Source organism: Tyto alba, unplaced genomic scaffold (assembly GCF_018691265.1).
Source record: "Tyto alba isolate M040663 unplaced genomic scaffold, T.alba_DEE_v4.0 Super-Scaffold_6, whole genome shotgun sequence".
NCBI lineage: Eukaryota > Metazoa > Chordata > Aves > Strigiformes > Tytonidae > Tyto > Tyto alba.
Window position 1 is genome coordinate 26,104,024 of NW_024881327.1, and position 19,910 is coordinate 26,123,933.

Sequence of the window (19,910 nt, forward strand, 5' to 3'; positions counted from 1 at the left end):
AGTTCTGCTTTTTGGAAGGTTATTCCAAGCCCATGTGTTGGAGCACTAACCGCATCAGGACCTCATTGTAGCACATATTTGGAAAGAAGAATGTTCCTGGCTCAGGGTTGTGATTGTCTATCAGATGAGAAAATTGAATTGTCTTTTGGAAGAAGTTTGAAGGCACTGGCGTCTTCCCCTGGCATAGCTTTTCTTTTGCAAAACGCGAATAAATCTTGCACGCAGGATGAGATGATAGATTAGCTTTATTTCATTGCAAACCAGGAAATCAAGCAACACTGTTTCCAGAAGGAAGGTAAATTAGTAAAGGCTTTCAAACTCAGAGATTCTCCTCCAGGCTGGCTGCTGAAGGGAAGCAGTCCCATATTTCTGGAGCTGTCAGTCCTGTCCGCAGGCTGGGTGCTGCTGCCTGGCCTGCCTGGCTCCCCTCACTGCAGGGGCAGACAGAGGCCTGCAGCTGATTTTGAGGGAATCTGTGGCCAGAGCCCTTTGGGGAGCTAGTGAAGCTCCTTTCTGGCTAAAATGGCTGGATGATGGTATAATGCAAGGCTGCCTGACTTGGTACTTGTTTGTAGTTCTTCCACTGAAATTTTTGCTTCTAGAAACTGGAATGCACAAAGATGCAATTGATCTGTCCTAGGCTTTCCCCAGAGGCTCAAGATGAATCCATAAAAACAATCATTACCTGAATCATGTGATTCGAGGGGACTCAAGATGGAAGCAGAAATTTTCACCTTTGCTAAATGTTCAAGGAATGGTTAGTTGGCAGCTCCTGTCACATACAACTGCCTCCAACTGCATACCGTTGTCATCCATCTGAGTAAACATCAATTACTCCTTTACAATGAAATCAAGATGCTAAACACCCTGAAATGTCCTACCTGTCTAGCGGCTCCTTTCCTTGGTCCTCCAGTTTTATTTTAGTACACCTGCAACATTCTTACTAAAACAAAGAGCCTTAATAAAACAATGGTTTCCACATGCCAGTAATTTCATATTAAGGGACGATGGCTACTCCTCTGTCCGAATTGATGAATTTTTTCAGAAAATGCCTTGTCTGAAAGAAGGGAAATTTTGATCTGATTTTTGATATAATTCTAGTGCACTTTTAACTTGTCTTTTCCCTAGTCTTTTGCTTTCTCTGCCTACAGCTACATAGTATAGATATTGTTGAGATGCTGATGTTAAAAAATATGGGTGATGCTGTTACTTTATTTGCTGTTCTCCTTCAATGCAGACTTCTGTTTGTAACTCTTTGTACTATATATTTAACAGTATCAGCTCACACAGGATTTTGCAAGTAGAACTCAGTGCTGGGAGGTATCTTATAGCATAGCTGGGTTTTCATAGTCTCAGTCTTGAGGAGTCATCTAATCATACTACTGATATTTAAAAGAATATCACAGTTTAGATTCAGTCGAAAAGGGTCTGAGGCACTGAAATAGCCATGACTTGTAAGAGGAATTTCAAAGAATTAAAAAAATCCACTTGCCTGCCTGCATGCAGCAATTCACATCTGACCATGTGGAAGGATGCAGGAAGCAGGACAGTCTGAGCATGTAATTCCTAATTGGTTTCTCATCACACAATTAAGCAGCACACAATTGTTCTCCACACCCACAGAACCGGTTCTGGAAGCAGATATTAATTCAGCCACAGACTTAACTATCTTTCCCAGGCTGGTGTCACTCGTGTCCTGGCTGACAAAACCTTAGTAAGCCTCTTCATTTTAAGGAGAATGTTACAAGGCCATCGGCAACACATACATGTTAATTAGCAATGGACTTTATCAGGGAGTTCCCACAAAGCCCCAATTAAAGTTGTGATGAATCAAGTCCAGTGAGTAGTACCATACTCAGGGATGCTGTTTCCCAGCACTGAGAAGATGAGGGCAGAACCAGGCACTAGAGGATGTGTTTTGGTAGCTGAGGGCTTGATCACTATAATAAACAAAATTTATTTGCTGAGACATTTGTTGGACAGGGATCTTAGTCATTATCCTCCTACAAAAGGTGCCCTGGAACGGAAAGTATTGCACAGCCTTAGCTAAAGAGCTGCTTCCACTCCTGCTCGAATACTTTGTGTTTCCCCAGTCCTTTCCATTTAGAAGATGGTTATAAGCTCTAGTGCACAGCTCATTCCCAAATGAGCAATAGGGCATATTGACAGATATAAATGGGCGCTGTCAGCACTACCTCATGAGAGAGATAACTGAGTGAAAGACAGTGTGTTCTTTGTTTAAGACCCAAAAGCTAACCAGTAACACCAGAAAACTGATAGTCAGACCACAGCAGTTGGGCTACTTGGTTCAGCCTCTTCAGTGTACAGTATGTTTCTCTCTTTCAAACACTGTATTTTTCTTAAATGTGAAATTCAGTACTCAGTATTGCAAAATGCCTGTAAGCTCATCCAAACTTCTGCCCCTTGCCCCCTGAAATTTCTGTTTCCAGCTGCGTATTGTGTGTCTGCCCATTATTTAGGAGGCTGCCTCTGGGCTGTACCGCTCTCCTAAGTTGTTGAAATTTACTTGTTGACTACCCTGCTTGGACTTGTGCCCTCCTTCTTCCAGGTTCCTGAGTAGGACTGGGTCCCAGCAACTGTCACCCGGGACAGGGTAGCAGGGAATGCTTTTGGGTTGCGTTATTTTAAAGAGCAGAGAATCACTGTTTTGTGCAGTTCTTTAATAGGGGCTGATTTTTCTGGTTAGAATTTGTTTATTCAGTCGTTTTTTTGTGGATCCAAGTGGCAGGAGGAGGAAACAGTAAGATATAGATATAATTTAAGCTATAGACATTTACAGACCTATAACTTAAATTATAAATTACATATGTAATATTTAATAATAATATTATTATAATAATGATGTATAAATTATAGTAATGGAGTTAGGTGCAACATAAGTACGATTGAGAAAGATGATTAAATCATTGTTCCACTGAATTTGCTTAATTTTGCCATTGAGTGCAATAAACCAGAGGTTTTACATAAAGTGTTCGCTTTTCCTGATTAGACAAGTCACACTAGGGAGCCAGCTGCTGAAAGTTGCTGCTGTCCCCCTGTGGGTGCATGTTCATAAAGCAGAGGGTGCAGTCCTAGAATTCAAGAGGTTCTGTGGGCTTTCCATTAGATCAGATCTGAGAGCAGCAACTCTGTGGCCATGTCGCTGCACAAGGACTCCTGTGATGGAGGGTGGGCATAGGTGTCACGGGAGCCTGGCCCCGCAGCGTGGGAGCAGCCAGCTGCCCCTTCCCCTGCTCACCTAACCACACTGCAGGCTTCTCCTAAAAAAGGTCCCCACAGGGTGTTGTGAGAACTCATTAAGTAGTTTGTCAAGCATTAAGAGACTCCTGGATCAGAGGAGGAGTTGTAAAGGCACAGTGTAATTAAAGCACAGCTTACTTTATTATGTGTTATTAGCAGCGTTATCCATCACATGTTCTGCACTTTGTAGTTATTAAATGTTATCTCTTGGTCACATGTGAGAAGATGTTGTGTGGTCTGAGGGTGGCAAGCACCGTGGCCGTGGGAAGCAGGGTGAGGTGTAAGGCTTCAATGTCCTCCCGGGGACAAATCCTGCACGGTGCTTTTGCCCCTGCCCTTTCGTTCCCTCTTCAGCAGCTCTTCCCCTCCCCTGGTGCTGAGTGGGCACAGAGGTAGCATCGCCCACCTGCCCCACTGGCCCACTTGGGGTCCTGGGAGAGGATTGCGAAGAAAGATTAAGATTTACTGTAAATCTGTATTAAGTTAAGATTTTCACATTCCCATGTATTTTGCTCTGCCTATCGTGTTGTTATTTTAAAGTCAAGTAGGGCAGGCCCCCACAGAGGACACATGGTCCGTATGCCGGGTTGCTCATGCAAATGCTGTAGCTCTTGCAGCGGTTTTGTGTTGCGTTGCGTTTGTCTGTGCAGAGATAGAATCTAACAAGGGACGTGCAGGTGTTCTCAGGATGCGTTTGTGCTGGCTGAGCCACTCACAAGTCACGAAGCTGCAAGTGAGTCGGGCAGGTCGTTCTTCAACCTTACCAACATAAAAGTCATCCTACAAAACCACAATGAAGTTTGCACCACAAAAGAAATAAAAGCTACTTTAAAGCATTTTAGAGGGTGCTGAGGGTGGAGTTGATATTTTTTTTTTTTTTTTTGGTAAATGTTTTTAGCCCTACAGATCAGGAAGTCAATGAGATTACTTACCTGCTGTCTGATGACAAAGAATCTTCATAGTGTGATGAGCAAAACATTTCAATTGGGACAAGCAAGTCTTTTCTGAAGCTAAATGGGCACCACTGACAACCAGGGTGCCACCATCCAGCTGTGCCTTCCATCTGCCCCAAGCTTGATGAACCCCTTTTCCCTGATCCCCAGTACACCCTAGCCCGTTACCATTGCATACTGGCAGCAGCTTTTTCAGCTAGGCCAGCTCGGAGAGTAGATGAACGATGCATGGTGGAGGAAGGGGTATCTCGCTCTTCTCAAAGGGGCTTGTACCTTTGGCTTTGGGAACGTAGTAAAAAGTGCATCCACTCATTAGGAAGCCAGAAAGCAAGGGGCATGCCTGGGAAGAAACATTCTTTTCAGGTAGGTTCCTCTGCTGATGGCATGGGCTATCTCAGTACCTGTCCCGCTGTATTGTAAGACATGGAAGCTGGAAGTGGGGAATAGAATGAGAACAAGCTTTTTGGATTACATATCGGGGTTCAGTGGGCAGAATTAGTGAACACTCTTTCCCCGTGGCTTTGTCTAGTATGGTGTAGCTCCAACATTAATTTTTCTTGAGAGCTGCCTATGCATATGTCTTTTTCCTGCCTGTCTTCTTTGATATCCAGTATGGTTTAGGGTCACTCTGTGGCCTTGCTTTTTACAGGAACATTAATTTTTTCTCTTTCTCCCACCCAGTCACCTATTCACATGGTAACTGTGATAATTTAACGTATATGGAGGCTTCTGCTATTCTGTCAGACTGGGCTGAAATTGAAAAATGGTTCCAAAAGATACCGGGGGGCAAAAGAACAGGGATGAACAAACTCACTCACAGACAGAGAGAGAACAAGTGTTTTCTTTAGGAAATAGGGTAGAAGCAGCGTCATGGAGCTATTATCAGGAACCAAATTAATGCTGAAGGTGCAGAGTACTTTATTTATTTTAAAGCAAATGCATTTTATTCCAAGTTTTGCGCTTTACTCTGTAGCAGCAAGGTTTTTGTGTAATGTCTCACTGTTGCGATGTACCCAGTGTGGGTTCATATATGCCTGGGGACTATGTTGTCTGGATTGAAGTACACCTGGCTGGAGCACTCTATAGCTCCATTGTGGTCTGCAGGCCCGTTTCCTTGCTCTGAAACACAGGAGGAATGTGGGCAGACACCTGTCCCCCATCACAGAGACACACCAGGCACACCTGAAGCAAGGACCAGGGTTGCACTCCCTCACACAGTTTGCATGGACAGTTGTACCTATTCTTAGTTACCAACATCCTGAAAGGCAGCTGGGGCATGCTGCTGTCCAGCCACACAAATACAGTTTTGTCATTTGGTCAAATGGCTGAAAACAAGCTTGTGGTATTTGTGAGGTTGACTGTCTTGCCAAAGTCAGCCAGAACAATCAGTCAAATCAGAGCGGTAACGCACCTTTTGTTACATAACTAGCCATGCAATTTTATAATTTAGTATGTGAAATGTCGATGGCATTTATTATGTCAATTAGGATGAGCACATGTTTAGGAAGCCCTTTAGGAGTCAATCATAATTGCTCACATAGTCTTGCTTTGGCCACATGATTGACTTCCTTTGAGCAGGTAGACCGTGTGCCTTTGAGAAGCAGTTAGCCACAGCCTGCCCACTTTGCTACAGCTCGTCTTTGCATTTGGAGTCTGAGCTTGTAGTTCTGGCATAAGCTGTTGGACCAAGTCTGGGTTTACTGAACTTTGAAAGAAGCAATAAACGGAAATTATTACCTCAACCAACATAGTATTTGACAACTAAAGGCATGCCAGCAAAAAGTCTTCTCAGAAATGCTACCTTCTGCTAAGGTAAGTTCATTCATGGGATATATTCTCTGTAGTGTAGTTAGGTTAACCTTCCAATACATACTGTCTTACTCAGATCTTCTCTTCACTCAAATCTTGTCCAGCTGTTCCTAATATTCTCAAATTACTTCTGAGCGGATTTTTTTCATTTTAACATGCTGAGTAAAGTTTTGTATCCATGAAATTGTCAGAAAGAGCAATTCAGGTTTGCGTGGGCGTGTGAGAGAAACAGACAAAAAACCAGAATATATTTCCATACATTCCTAACAGACATTTCAGATACATAATTCCACAACAGAAAACTTTTTCCAACCTTGGTTTATTCTGTAAATTCCAGCATGAGCCACAGAGAAAACCGTTTTTTTTCAAACAATCTGGTTCTGGTTTTTGAAGTTATTATGCATACAGGCACAGTATGACATTTCTGTTAGGTCTCACAGCTTGAGCTACAACTTAAAAAGTTGGGGTTATTCACCTACTGTACTGTACTGTTGGATTTTTCTATTCAGTTGGAAATGCCTTTCATCACAAAAGGCACTGCAAAGTTCTTTGATTTTTATAAGCTCTGAGAAGGACATTTTGACTAATAACTTGAAAAACCAGCTGTCTCAAAGCTGGGGCCAGGCAGAGAGGAGAGGTTTTGGAGCTCCTGTTTGTTGTCTCAGAGACATTCTGTATGGATGTACTGAACTTTCAAGCACAATTATTTTTCTCTAAGAGCCAGTTTTAACAGTCTTTCCTATACTCTTGAAAGTCAAGCTGAATTCTTATCTGCTAAATCGAGATCTCTGAGATCCCCAGCTCTTCTCCAGTTAATGACTTTTTACCTTGAGGTATGCATCTCACCTCTGCCCATAACAAATCTCCATTGGGGATGTTTTACTGCTGATTATACCTCAGGCAGAAAGAAAATATTTCGACTTTTCTATAGGTAGATTTAAAATAAGGGGGGAGGGGAAAAAAAGAGACAGAAAGACATATGTAGGGAGGAATGCTGGTTGTAAGGTGTGATCATAAGGTTTTAGGCACCTTAGCATTTTATAACCTTCCTTTGAACAAAATTTCAAATCTAGGCAGACTGACTCACCTCTCTGGCCTTTAGTGCAGTTATGCCAAGTTTGTTGTGAATTATTATATGGTATTTTTTAGCCAGATCTTTGGAATATGAACCAATGTCTTTTTAGATGTACAATACTGTATAATATGTACTACTGGAGTATGGGTCACTCCAAAATGTTTTCCACAACTGTCATCAAGTATTCTGAAACAAACAGTCTGTCCAATGGCCTCCAAAATACCTTGAACAGCAATGTCAGCGTAATCTATAAAAAACTTCAGTTGGAGAGAAGCAGTTAGTGGTACGAAACACGGTAATGGAAAGCTGGGAGGCCTGCTACCAGGAAAGGCAGTTTGATGAAAGAAAATGAATTAAAACAGCATTAAAATTCCTCTAACTAATGGCAAATACTTTTATATAAGCATTCAACTTAATGCTTCATTATAAAACCCTGAATATGGAATAGGTGGAGTGATCTTGTAACCTGGATTCTCACACAGGAGTAATGAGGGCTATGCTCTCCTGAGCATCACAGCTAACCCTGCACATCCTAAGGGGTTTGTATTTTTGCATGAGGGTGAAAGAGAGCCTCTGCTCCCTCCTGGATGTGATCCACTCTTCCCAGTGAGGGTGAGCCACTAGATGGGGACAATGCCCACATCTCCTGACCTGCCCACTTCTAGCCACTGACAACTGGGTTGAGGCTTCATTGAAGAGTTAATTCTCTGACTGTGAAAGGTGTCAAGTCTCCTGTCAATTTTTTGTGGGTACTTTTTAACATTAACAAGCAAGATGGCAACCTCCAGGCTCTTGGCAAAACAAGCTGAGTATCAAGAAAGGCAGATGTTGTTTGCAGAGTGCTCATGGCTAGTTTGGTGAGAGGAAGGCCAGGTAAAAGCATCTGTGGAAGGATAACAAGCTTCTAACTTTATTTGGCAGCTGGCAATGCTGCTGTAGCAGAGCAGTTTCCTTACATGCCTGCAGATCAACCCCTTTGGCCATACAGTGCCATGCTGAACCTCATAAACGGATGGTTGTGACTCATTTAGAGATGCACATTCATAGGAGATAACAGCTCGTGCAGGGGCTGGAGGAAGAATGCAGCACAACTTTGTTATCACAGTCCAGCTAAGAAGAGCATGACAGCTCTATTGGTAGTATCTCTACCTCCTACAGTGTTGTGTAGCTGAGAAACAAGGCATGAAAAGGCATCCCCTTTAATCAACAGATTTTAATCAGGGTTTGTTATGCATATGCGTAGAGTCAAAAAAAAAAAAAAACAGGGGCACTAATAAAATGTGCTACTTAAATACACAGAGAGAAAAATAAACCAAATAAAAAATAAAAGCAACTAATAGTTGGCAATCTTACTGTACTATTCAGAATTCATTTTCCCTTCATGTGCTGGCCACCCTTTCCCTTGACTGAGGATTTCATTATCCCCAAGCCATGATACCACAGAGGTACTGGAGCTAAATTCCTCTACCTGTTTTGCAGCTCATCTGTCACTCCTGTTTTCCAGTGACACTCATTCACTGGCTTGTCTTTCACCATTTAGGATTTAAGCCAATCGCTGCCCTTTCAGGCTCCATGTCACTGTTTCTCTGGTGGTCTATTTTTTCTTTTCTGTGTTAGCAGCTTCCTCACTATCTTTCATCACTTAATTCTTTCCCTTTTAGCCTTGATTACTCACTTTTTGCTACCTGAAGCTTCTTCCATTTTGTGCAACACTACTTCCACGTGCAGCCTCCTGAACTGCTGGGTTAATATTTGACAGTGTGGCTGGGCGGAGGCGGTGGAGTTTTGCTGCTCTGCTCGGCCAGCCCTCCTTGCTACACTGCTGCCAGTGTAACTGTGATGGTAAATCAGGATTTAAGCTTAAGGTTGGTTAAATGCTTCATTGGGATGGGACAACTACAGGCTTGGCTGTGCAGGGAGATAAAAAACATTCTCTATACCTACTCTCCATATTTACTGTCCATGCTCTTTGTCTGGGTTTAATTTGTTATTCTCTTAAACGCTTCTGCTGGCTACAAATTCCCAAGCAGCAAAGATCCGTAAGATGCAAACTCATTCCAATTGGTGCAGTCTGTTGAGTAACTTTTTCAAAAATATGTTACCATGATACTGGCTTTCACTGTGGTAGCAGTCCTGGGAGTTATTTCATGCCCTGATGTGACCATTCTCATTCCAACTTGTAGCTGAAACATTGGCAATATGGATGTCCAAGATGCCAGTGCTCTTCCTTCATCAATTACACCATATTCCTGTGCTTCAGGCCTCTGTTCTGGACTGGAGCTTGATTTACTGCAGTGTCACAACACTGTGATATTCTTATAAATCAGTATTTAATTTTATTTATCTAAGCCAAGCTGTGCTAGATGCTGTACAATTATATTAAATCTGGGGAGTGAGTTGTTCAAAAATTCCTGCACAGCAGTGAAGCGGCAAATTCTGGTGATATCTTCTTGGGCATGACACCACCACCACCCCTAAAAGCTCCTCCTGTCAATCATCCATGAAGCAACCGGTCCCTGTCAATACAGCTCTTGCTGTAAGCCAACGTGAGACTGCCAAGGTGACATCCTCGCCCTGCTGAGGTTGCCAGTGTTGTTGACACCGAATGCAAATGGTGTAGGATTCATCCCCCCTCCTTTCCTTTCTCCTCCTCCCCCAAGCATGGGCCTTGAAGAAGAGATGTTCAACCAGGTAATAATTATCTTTTTTCTCTTAGCTGTGGTTTACCATCTGCCTGTAAAGGGTTCCTTGCTCAAAGTATATTTTATTATTCATAGTTACCAGAAGAAGTAGAAATACGCACTGGTTATCAGCAGGTCAATTTTAAATCCCTCCTTCCTCTCTTCTACATTGTTAAGAGGAACCGAGGCTTTAAGTTTCCTAAAAGGACATGAAATTAATTATGTTATATAAAAATTGTTATGACAGAGCATAAATGTTATAAATACAAATTACTGCAAACACTGAAAACAATGTCTGCCTCTGACCCAATCTGTGTGACAACTCCATCGCACGCCCTCTGTGCTAACTCCTTTGGTGGTATAATCACTTCCCAAAGACAGACAGCAATCATGTCATTGCTTGATATATCCAGCAATTTAAGGAGATTCGTTGTGGGTGAACATGGGCCGGATTAGCCAGAAGAGGCTGATAGATTTTTTTTTTTGTTTTTTATTTTTTTTCAGAATTTATGTTATTATCTAGTCTAAATTTTCTAAACAGTAGAGGCCATAGGACTTGAATTAAGTCCTCTTAAAAATTCAATGCCTGTTACTAATTAACATGGATGGTTTTGTTTCCATGTGTTGTAGCAAGTATTTGTAACTTATGTAAACATTGTAAAATTCAGGTACAGCTCCCTGAACCTGCACTTCTTCACTAGCAATACGTTATTATCATTTCAGGTTCATAAAGAGTATCCGTAATGTGGTCAGAACAGTCTGGCTTTGCGTCTGATGGGGCTTCCATCATGGTTTTTGCCGCAGCAGAGCATGGCCTTAGGACAGCTATGCCTCTGTTACTCTGTTGTCGTTGTGGAAATAATTGTAGTTGCTCTGGAGCTGTAGCACCGCTTCCAGTTGTACTTAAGTTGTATCAGGGCAGTTGGTGTGTCATGCGTGTGGGAGAGGAGGAACAGTACTGTCAGGGTTAGGGCATGAGGCTGGGAGGAGACCGTTTGCATGCCTGTGCTCCTGTTCCTGTGGGCTGCTCCTGCCTCAGAGCAGGGCTCCGGGTCCAGCTTTCAGCTGCACGTTGAGTCCCCTGCCAGCAGGAAGGAAGAGTTTCTGACCTTGGGAACATTCATGAGGCAACAAAATGTTGGGGTTGGCCTTTTTCTGACGCATGGTGCACAGGGAGAGCACCCACATGGATCTACCTGTGTATGTTGGTTAAAGAGGACATGGCAGGAGAGTGGAGAAACAGCATGATATTGCCCACTCCCCTAGTTGCCCCAGGTGCAAGGCATTTTGAAAATGTATGAAAGAACAAAGGTCATAAAGCAATGTTATTTTTGTCATGCATTATTAATTTCTATTTCATTTTATGGCTATTTTTAAAGCCACAATCCCGCAAATTCCCGAGCTGCGTACTGCCATCCTTGCAAGCAGCCCTGTTGACATTGGATGGGCTCCGTGACCGAGGGGTGAGGAGATCAGCTGAACGCTCTCCCTCTCACTCTGCGAAACACAGCTGCTGGTAAATGGAACACCAGGTTGTGGCCACCTCACTTCATCAAGAAGTTTTCTAAGAGCTACTTGCAGTGCCCAAACAGTCCTCGCCTCAGCCCCATGATTGTCCTTCCTCTTGTTTCATTTTGCTGTGTGTCACCTTAGTAGAACAAAATAATATGGTTTTAATTCCTATATAACAATAACAGGTAGAGCTGTTTTCTGCACTATAGAAAGGTGTTCGTTCCTTCACAAAGAGCTTTTTCATAAAGCTCTTCTGAATATTTTTACAAAAGGAAATATTTGCCACAGTATAGAGTATTTTAAATTTTTGCAAGAATAGGCAATGATTTTAATTTAAATGAAGCTACTGCTAATCAAGAGACAGAGCTTATGTAGAACTTAGTCTTGCAAGCAGAAAATATTATTATACAGTCACTTAGCATAATTGCTACATAAGAATAGGATCTAGCAAAGCATTAAGGTAAGTGTTTGAGATTTAAACATCTGGTTAGAGTTAGTGGGGCTATCATTTTACCTTTATGTCAGAAAACCCCTACCTTGTCAAAGTATAATTTCTCAGATTTAGAGCCCATGAGCTTTGGACAAAAATAAGGTTTTTTTTTTTTATGAAAATGTGCTCCGTCATAGTCAAGATTTTTTATTATTACTTTTCTTTCCCTCATTTGCCCTCAAATGTGGGTGTCTGAGGCTGAGACATTGTCTCAGCAAATTAAGTCAAGCTGGAAGGAAGGGTAGTGTTATGGTAGAGCAGCAAATAACATTTACACTTTCAAGCGAGAATAGTAGTTAGACTGTTGCATATTTTATATCTGCACGTTTATTTTCAAAGCGGTATATCAAAATAAGCATAGATTTAATGAGAACTAAGTGCTCTCATGAGCAGTCAGGGTTCATCAAGTAAAAGCCACAAATTACTCTTCAGTTTTGCTGCCACCCACAGAGTTCACATCTTTAAAATACCAGCAGGCAGGTTGTCTGGCCAGAGTTAATTGGGTCTGTAGTTAGGGACATACTGGGTTTCTGTAACATAAATTATGAAGGGAATAGGCCTAATTTTGAGTGATACAGTACTTGGCATCATGTTGTGGACTTCACTTCAGTGTGTGAAGTATTCGGTGCTTTGGGAAGTAAAATGAAGATTTGAACTGGTTATGCTGGTACTTGAGGCGTCCAGAGCAGTGCCATGGGGGGATAAGCAGACAAGTTTTGAATGCAAGGTCCCAGGTCCATTGCTGCTGTGGGATAAGGATGGTCTAGAGGACCCCAAGCTCTAAATCCTCATGACTTATATTGTCCTCCCTCTGTCTACGTGTACAGTGTCTGTATGCTTGTGTGTCTTAGGTGAAGTTGCTGCTCTCCCTTTCTGGGCTGAGCAGGCAGCTTGGGCAATAGCCATTATTCTTACCTATATTTCTGCATGCAGTCTTGCGATGTTTGCCTACACATGATGCTGCTTTTCCAGCAGAAGTAATGTGACCACAAAATCAGCTGACTGGAACTGCAATTGCATGCTAATTTAAGGTATTCAACCATTAAACTCCTGTAGTATTTACCCTTGGCTTGATAGCTTTCTTTACAATTAGAGTAATTGTGTAAATCGAGCTAGATTTAAGAGAAAAGAAGTCCCTAGAATCAACTCTTTCTGTTTTTCCTGTCCCCTTCTTTGCTTCACTCTCCCACCCCAAAGATGCAATCCTTCCTTAATACCTGCTAGAGTGCTTCATATCCAGATACATACTGTAAGTTCGGTAAGAGAAAACAATCCAGAACACAACCCTTTGGCTTTCTTCCCCACAGATCTGATGACACATAAGCCTTGCTGCAGCTCTCACGAATAGAAGACAGATCGAGTATTCCCATCTGCCCTCCTTTGAATTGCATCAATTCTGATTATGAGCCAGAAAGACGAAGAAATGGAGGATAGCTCCCCACCACTCTGTGTCACCTGCGGCCAAGCACATTTACCAGAAGAAAACCACTTGTACAGCTACACTGAAGAAGTAGATGATGATCTGATATGCCACATTTGCCTGCAACCTTTGCTTCAGCCGTTAGACACGCTCTGTGGTCACACCTTCTGCACAGCCTGCCTTACGAACTTCCTGGTGGAAAAAGACTTCTGCCCCATGGACCGCAAGCTTGTGATTCTCCAGACGTGCAGGAAGTCCAGCATACTAGTGAATAACCTCCTGGACAAGCTAATGGTTAGCTGCCCTTTCACAGAACACTGCTCAGAGGTCGTGCAACGCGGTCACCTCGAACAGCATTTCCGAACCCAGTAAGTTGTTGTCAATAGACCTTTTTTCCAATCTTTTTCTTAAGGGAAGAAAAAAATACTGTCAATTAATGCTGATTGAAATAGGCAGTTAATGTAAAGAAAGATTTATTGATTTTACTCCCAATTAACACCTACAGTATCATTAATTCAGAGCTGAATTTAGTCCATTTGTATGATGATATCTCATTCTTTTTTCATAATCAAATGCATTTAAGGTACTTCACGCTATCATTAACAGTTCTGGTCGGATACCTTGTGGTTAGCTGCATAATGGAAGTGTGTATTTAGTCATCCGAAGAGATCTGTGGGTTTTGGGAAGCTGAGCTATATAAATATTTTAGTAGTACATTAAGGGTTTTATAATTGCCCTTTCTTCAATCCTTTTTTGAATCGCAAATGACCTATATGAGAAGTAGAGCAGAAAATATTCCAGTTTGGTATTGGTCTTTGGAGCCAAACGCTCTTTTCTTCCAGGTGAGCACCTACCCAGTGCACTGCGCCTTGGGGCTCGCAGGGCAGTATGGTGTGGAAATGCTCCCTGGCTGGAGTCCCCCCTCCCTGGCTTACCTCTCCTGGTGGCCAGGACACCCAGTCTCCTGCCTATGGGAGACACCTTGCCAGGGAGCAGTTTGGTTCCTCTGTGAGAAGATAACTGATGATAAGTAATCCTCTGTTTTGCAGAGTAAAAGCATGTGCTGCTGCTTTTGTCTTGCATCTTTTGCCTTTTGAAAGGAAGGCAGAAGAGTGGAGAGATACATTCAGGGTTGTGATTTCTGGCAGCCAACAAACATTTTGGCATAGTCCAGGTAACAGCACCTCGGAGTTGAGGAGAAGTGGGGCCTAAGAGGTGCCTTTTTTTGTGGCCTGTATCTGTTGTCCAATGTAATAACTTCCCCTGTGGTTTGCTGGTGTCGGTCATATTCCTAGTTTGTGTGTTTCTGCCTGTGCATTGTGGAAGAAGCCCTGGGTGACCAGTGCAGAGCTCCAGACTGCTGCTGGGGGCACATTCCTGCACAGACACGGTAATGTGGTGGGTCAGAGCATCCCTGGTGAGCGGGCTGGTGAGCCGAAGCATGGAGGTATGTTAACATGGCTGCAGTCATCAGGGTCTTGAGGCCCGTAACTGGAAATGGCTCTGCAGCCCGCCATTCAAATACAGCCCCATTTGAACTGGTGGCCTCATTTCCTGAAGCACCTGGATTCTCATGAGGAATTTATTCGTTGAAGATATTCACTGAAGTGATGGTTTAACCGACAAAAAAATGTGACCATTTTACATTACTAAAACTGGAAAGAAACATTAGCAAAATATTTCTTGATCCCTTGAAAAGGTCAAGAACCCACTTTCACGTGCTAGAGGCTTGGTGTTTGTGGATTTGGGTGCTCCTGGCCCACCCAGTTCTGGATCTGGATTTCCCTGGTGAGGGTGCTGCTGTCTCTTGTCTCATGGTGTAAGAGGCTGTGGCAGCAGCCTTCAGCCCAGGCCAGAGGTGCTCTACAAGATTGCTAATGGGAAAAATTAGCAAAGTTACTTATTAATAGCAAAGTTGCAGTTACTTTCTGTCTTTGATCAGTACTACTTTGACAAGCCTCAAATACTGATTTCAGTAATAATATAGGTAAAGGGACTGATAGTCCGGTGTGAACTGCTGTCACTGAAATTATATTTGTCTACAGGTTCCAACCACAAAATCTTGAGCCCCTAGTGCAAATACCCAGCTGTATATGTATATTAGATCCTCTTTGTGTTCATTTTTTTTTGAGATGATGGTGCTGTGGCCGCAAAACTAGCAGGTATAAAAAACCCACACAATAAATAAACAAACCGGAATGTTGCTTTTTACACAGAGGCCACACAGCTAGCACAATTCCGGATTTCTAGCGTCAACTCTTCTACATGGACCTGTGCAAGTGACTCCAGTGTCTCAGTTTCTCCTCCTTAAGATGGTAGTAAAGATACCCTTCACATACATATCTTGCAGAATTGCAGTGTTGCCAAACATGATTTGGTCCTGTAAAAGCCTGGCAAGTTTTATTCCAGTGCTTATTATTGAATGTCCGTGGTGTGGATTTTCCTCTCAGGATCTTCAGTATCCTGTGCCTCTGGCTCTCTTGGCCTGAGCCCAATGAGGGGTAGGAAGAATTGGTTTAGTAACATGTTCCCACAGCCTCTTGCTGTCCCTCCTCCTCAGTGTCAGGTTTCCCCACCAAGTCCCAGCTTTGCAAACCCAGGGATCAGGAGACTGGAGAGACAGAGCAGTGGTCTCCCTTCCTATCCAACCTTACAGCCTCTAAAGTAGTGCAGTACGAGGCAGTGCTACATAGGCTGGGTGGCTGCTTCTTTGCTGCTCACGACATGGATTTTCCTTCCTCAGGATGGTTTGGAGGGCTGAGTTACCTTAAGACGAAAGGGCAGAGGAGTATAAAATCATGGGGAACCTTTGCTACCGGGACTTTCAACTTTCCAGGGGGTGGGTAGCACAGCCTCCCTGGCATTCCCACCTTAGGGAAGAATTAGGAGTGAATGTTCTGAGTGACCCCTAAAGGGGGAATTTTGTAACCTTGTGCTTGCAGAGACTGTGTGATACCTTTTTTTTTTTTTTTTTCTTAAGCACAGCATTAATTAATTATTGCCAAAGGTATCTTATACCTCTGCCTAGTTTAATTCTTAGAAATGCAGAAACCTCTCTTGCCATTCCACCTCATGGCAGGGTAGGAGAGGAGAAGGACATTGTGCTCTGGCATGCTCAGATGCAGACTGAGCAGACTGAGCTGATGTTGTTCTCTTTAACACCACTGAATCAATAGAGGGGAGAGAAAGTGTGCGACTTTGCTAATAAAAAAAATAAAATAATAATCATAAACTATCCGGTGCCTGTGGTAAGAACGGCTCAGAGCTCATCTGAAATCTCGACTTAACGTGATCTGTGTTTTCAGTGAATAAATTAAAGTAGACTCCGCTAGAGTCACCGGGGCAGTCGGCAGTCCTTGCATTTCTTGCATGATTAAGGCTCAGAAAAATCCGGATTCTCAGAGAGAAAATGAAAGTTTGCCCTGATCAGAGACAAGGTCACTGATAGGACAAGGTGAGTTTGCTGTTTTATGCTTTGTAATCGATGAGAGAAAATTTTTTTTTAAACACCGGTTACCATGGAGTCATCCATTGAAAGCATCCTTATTTAAAACGTTTGCTCTTGCATCCTTAAAAAAAAACCACAGAAAAACCCCAAGAAGAGTCATGTCCTTGGATTATTACATGATTTATGTTTGCGCAGAAACATCTGACTGGATTTGGGGAATTCAGATTGAGATGCAAACAGCCAGCAGTTGGCTGTGATCTTTCGCAGTGTTTTACTTTAAAAAGGTGTGGTCTTCTGATATCGTCTGCTTCAAAACTCCACAGGGAGCATCTTTTTCCCCCCTTGTCAGACAGCTACACCCTTCTGTGATGCAGTTTAGCTCGTAACCCATCTGCTCATGGGCAGTGATGTAAACGTACCAGCTGCCTCTGAAGAACCACTCTGAATCCTGCAGGAGGCAGGTCTCTTCCCTGAGCATCGCTCTCCTCTGCAGCATAAGTCACTGTCTCGCCAACCACGCTGTGCTGTCCCTAAACCCTCACATCTACCCATCCGAGAGCCACATCAAGTAATCCTCTTACAGGTCAATGATTTTTGCAGTGTAGCTTCGTTTAAGGGATTTAAGCTCTATTCATAATGTGCTACCATTACGTTGAAATGGAAAGGCTCGCTTAGAAGGGGCTTGGCTGGCACAAAAGCTTCACGTTGTGTGTCCCACCAGCACAGAGAGACTGTGGGAAGGAGGAAACCTAGCAGCAGTGCCAGCCCTGCACTGAAAATGAAGGCTCTCCTGTTACTGGTCCTACCTTGGCTAAGTCCTGCAAACTACATAGACAATGTGGGCAACCTGCACTTCTTGTACTCCGAGCTGTGAGTACGCACGGTCGCGCCGGCGTCGTGCTCTCTGTCTGTCTGTCTTACCCGAGCAGCGGGAAGGGGTTTGCCACGAGTGTTTTGGGGGGTCTGTCTGTCTGCCTGTGTGTCTGTGCATGTGCATAAGTGCAAAGAAAATCCCTCAGTGTCTTGCCAACAGCTTCAAACCGTGCTGCGAACAAACTGCTTCCCATCCGGAGAGCTAATAATAGCAGTACGTCCCCATTGCTTTCTGCTTTGGAAGCAGCTGAGACATACTAAGTGAAGTTGCCTTTTTCCTTATCAACTTGTTTTTCTGTGCCGACATTTTTGGTGGTTTTGGGCTTGTTGTGTTTTGGTTTTGTTTGGGTTGTTTTTTTTTTTTTTCCATTTCTGAATCTGTATTTTTTCTTTACTTTCCATAAATATCCTTTCAGGGGAGCTGGGCTCAGAAGGGCATCAGGATAGACACCCCCGGTAGAGCGCTCTCTGTGTGTACATGCATCATGTTCTGTGTGTAAAGCTGCATGCCTGTAGCAAAACGCTAAGAAGCCTTTCACCAGAAATAATTCACTTGAGACAGGGAAGAAATCTCCCGTATTTCTGTTTTTGCCCACAGCAGAATGTTATTTCTTCTGTAGCGCACATTTAAATGTAACAATCCATTAATATATCTTCTTGTTTTAGAAAAAAAAACTCAAGCAACCTCATAGCTGATCTTTCCAACCCATAAAACAAATATGCTATGGTATCATCTGTAAATGATAATGGTTTAATTTGTGCTTGAATGTTCTTGTACTAGTTAATAGGGCTTTTACGACTAGAAACAGAGATTTGTTCCAGTATGTTTTAATTAATTATGTTTTGTTTTTTATTTAACAAATTTTAAACTCTTAAGATCTTCCTTGAGATAATGAATGAAATGGCTAATTCTGCTCAAAAATGAAAAATGACTGTATTGTGCCTACAGTAAGAATGTTTTAGTAACAGTTGTGATTAGTACCAATGAGACTAATTTCCAAATGATTTTGTCTGTACTGTCAGACAAAAATAGCAGTTTTTTGCAGAAACACAAAGTCCCCTTTTGAAATTCTTGTGTGATATGCATGGCAACTATTAATAACATAGTCACATTGTGTAAAACAGCTTAGGATTTCTGTATGCTTTAGGTGTTTTTAAACATTTAACAAATCCATTGTTGAGGGTTGCAGCTATGCCCTCATTTTAATTTACTGGCATTTTGTTTAAGACTGTTAATTTAAAACAAAACAAAACAAATAAACAAAAAATGCCACCAAAAAACCCCAACAGTTAAGCTAAGCAGGCTACAGGAGCAATCAAGCTCAAAACAGAGCAGATGAACACTTATAATAGAAACAATGGCATCTAGGACATCTAGGTTCCAGGAAAACAAACTGATGAGATTAATCAGAGCAGAGGCGCAGAGGCAGCCTACTTGCTTTTCTTGGGGAATTCAGGTTCAGTGATTCTCCCAGGATAAAGGGCTACAATGTACGGTAGCTATTCGTCTCTTATTTATTTAGCCTTCTAACCCACAGAGATGTTAGTCTTGCTGGATGTCAACGGTCGTTCTTAATGGAGTGGGTGTGGGCTGAGGCTTGGACGTGCATCTTCGGTTGTCAGCAATGGGAGGTGCACGTCCCCTCCCCACTTCCCAGCCCTGGATGCTACATGACGCTGGGAGCCGGTGCTCAGGACCTCCTGAACCCCTCCGTCTCTGGCTGGGGCAGTGGGAAACAGGATTTGCTTCGTCTGACATAATCCAAAAGGGCACCATGCATTTCAGGAATTTCTCCTCCCTGTGTATTTGGAGCTTCTGGCTGCTGCTGGATGCTGCTCAAGGCACTGATATACTAATCTGTGGGAGAGATTCAAGTTCCTCTCTAATAAGAGCACTTGAAAGAAAAAGAGAAATACTGTTTTCAGTCCTGTTTATTCAGTTTATACAAATGTTATGACCTACAGGTTGCTACTTCAGTTGCTCAAGCATTTGTATGCAGGATGTTTTTCACACAAAATTTTGTGAGTTGGACAGCATGGACACTGGTGTCCAGGACAGCCTGGCACCTGGGGGGCACAGGTTTACTGACCCAGCCCTTTTGTGCCCCAAACCTCACAGAGGCAGCTCCGTAAATTCTTCCCCACAGGCAACTGAAAAGCCACTGCTGTGTGTAGAGTATCTGATGGCTTGCCCCATGGCTTGAAACTAGATCATAGTAAGCGGAAATTTTTTTTTTTTTTTTTTTTTTTCATTATCGCACTATCTTTGGTTGCTGGCCAGCACAAATACTGGCCTCAGTCAGGGCTCATTATTTTGTTGGCTGGCAGCCACCAGAGATAGCAGCCAAGGAGGAGGAGTGGGCTGGTGGGGGTGTGGGTAGCAAGGGA

At 42.9% G+C, this 19,910-nt stretch overlaps 1 protein-coding gene across 6 annotated transcripts in view; it reads left to right on the plus strand.

The window, feature by feature from the left end:
* The window catches only part of LNX1 (ligand of numb-protein X 1), a 158,226-nt gene that overhangs the window by 76,372 nt on the left and 61,944 nt on the right, over positions 1-19,910 (plus strand). For 3 of the 6 annotated variants that reach the window (XM_032998983.2, XM_032998986.2, XM_032998985.2), the window contains one exon: positions 13,089-13,569. In XM_032998983.2, the coding sequence (XP_032854874.2) occupies positions 13,184-13,569 (386 nt within the window). In that variant the 5' untranslated portion in view covers positions 13,089-13,183. Of the gene's footprint in view, positions 1-5,782; positions 6,027-13,088; positions 13,570-17,113; positions 17,520-19,910 lie in introns of those variants that run through there. The other 3 variants (XM_032998987.2, XM_032998988.2, XM_032998984.2) reach the window with 2 other exon arrangements.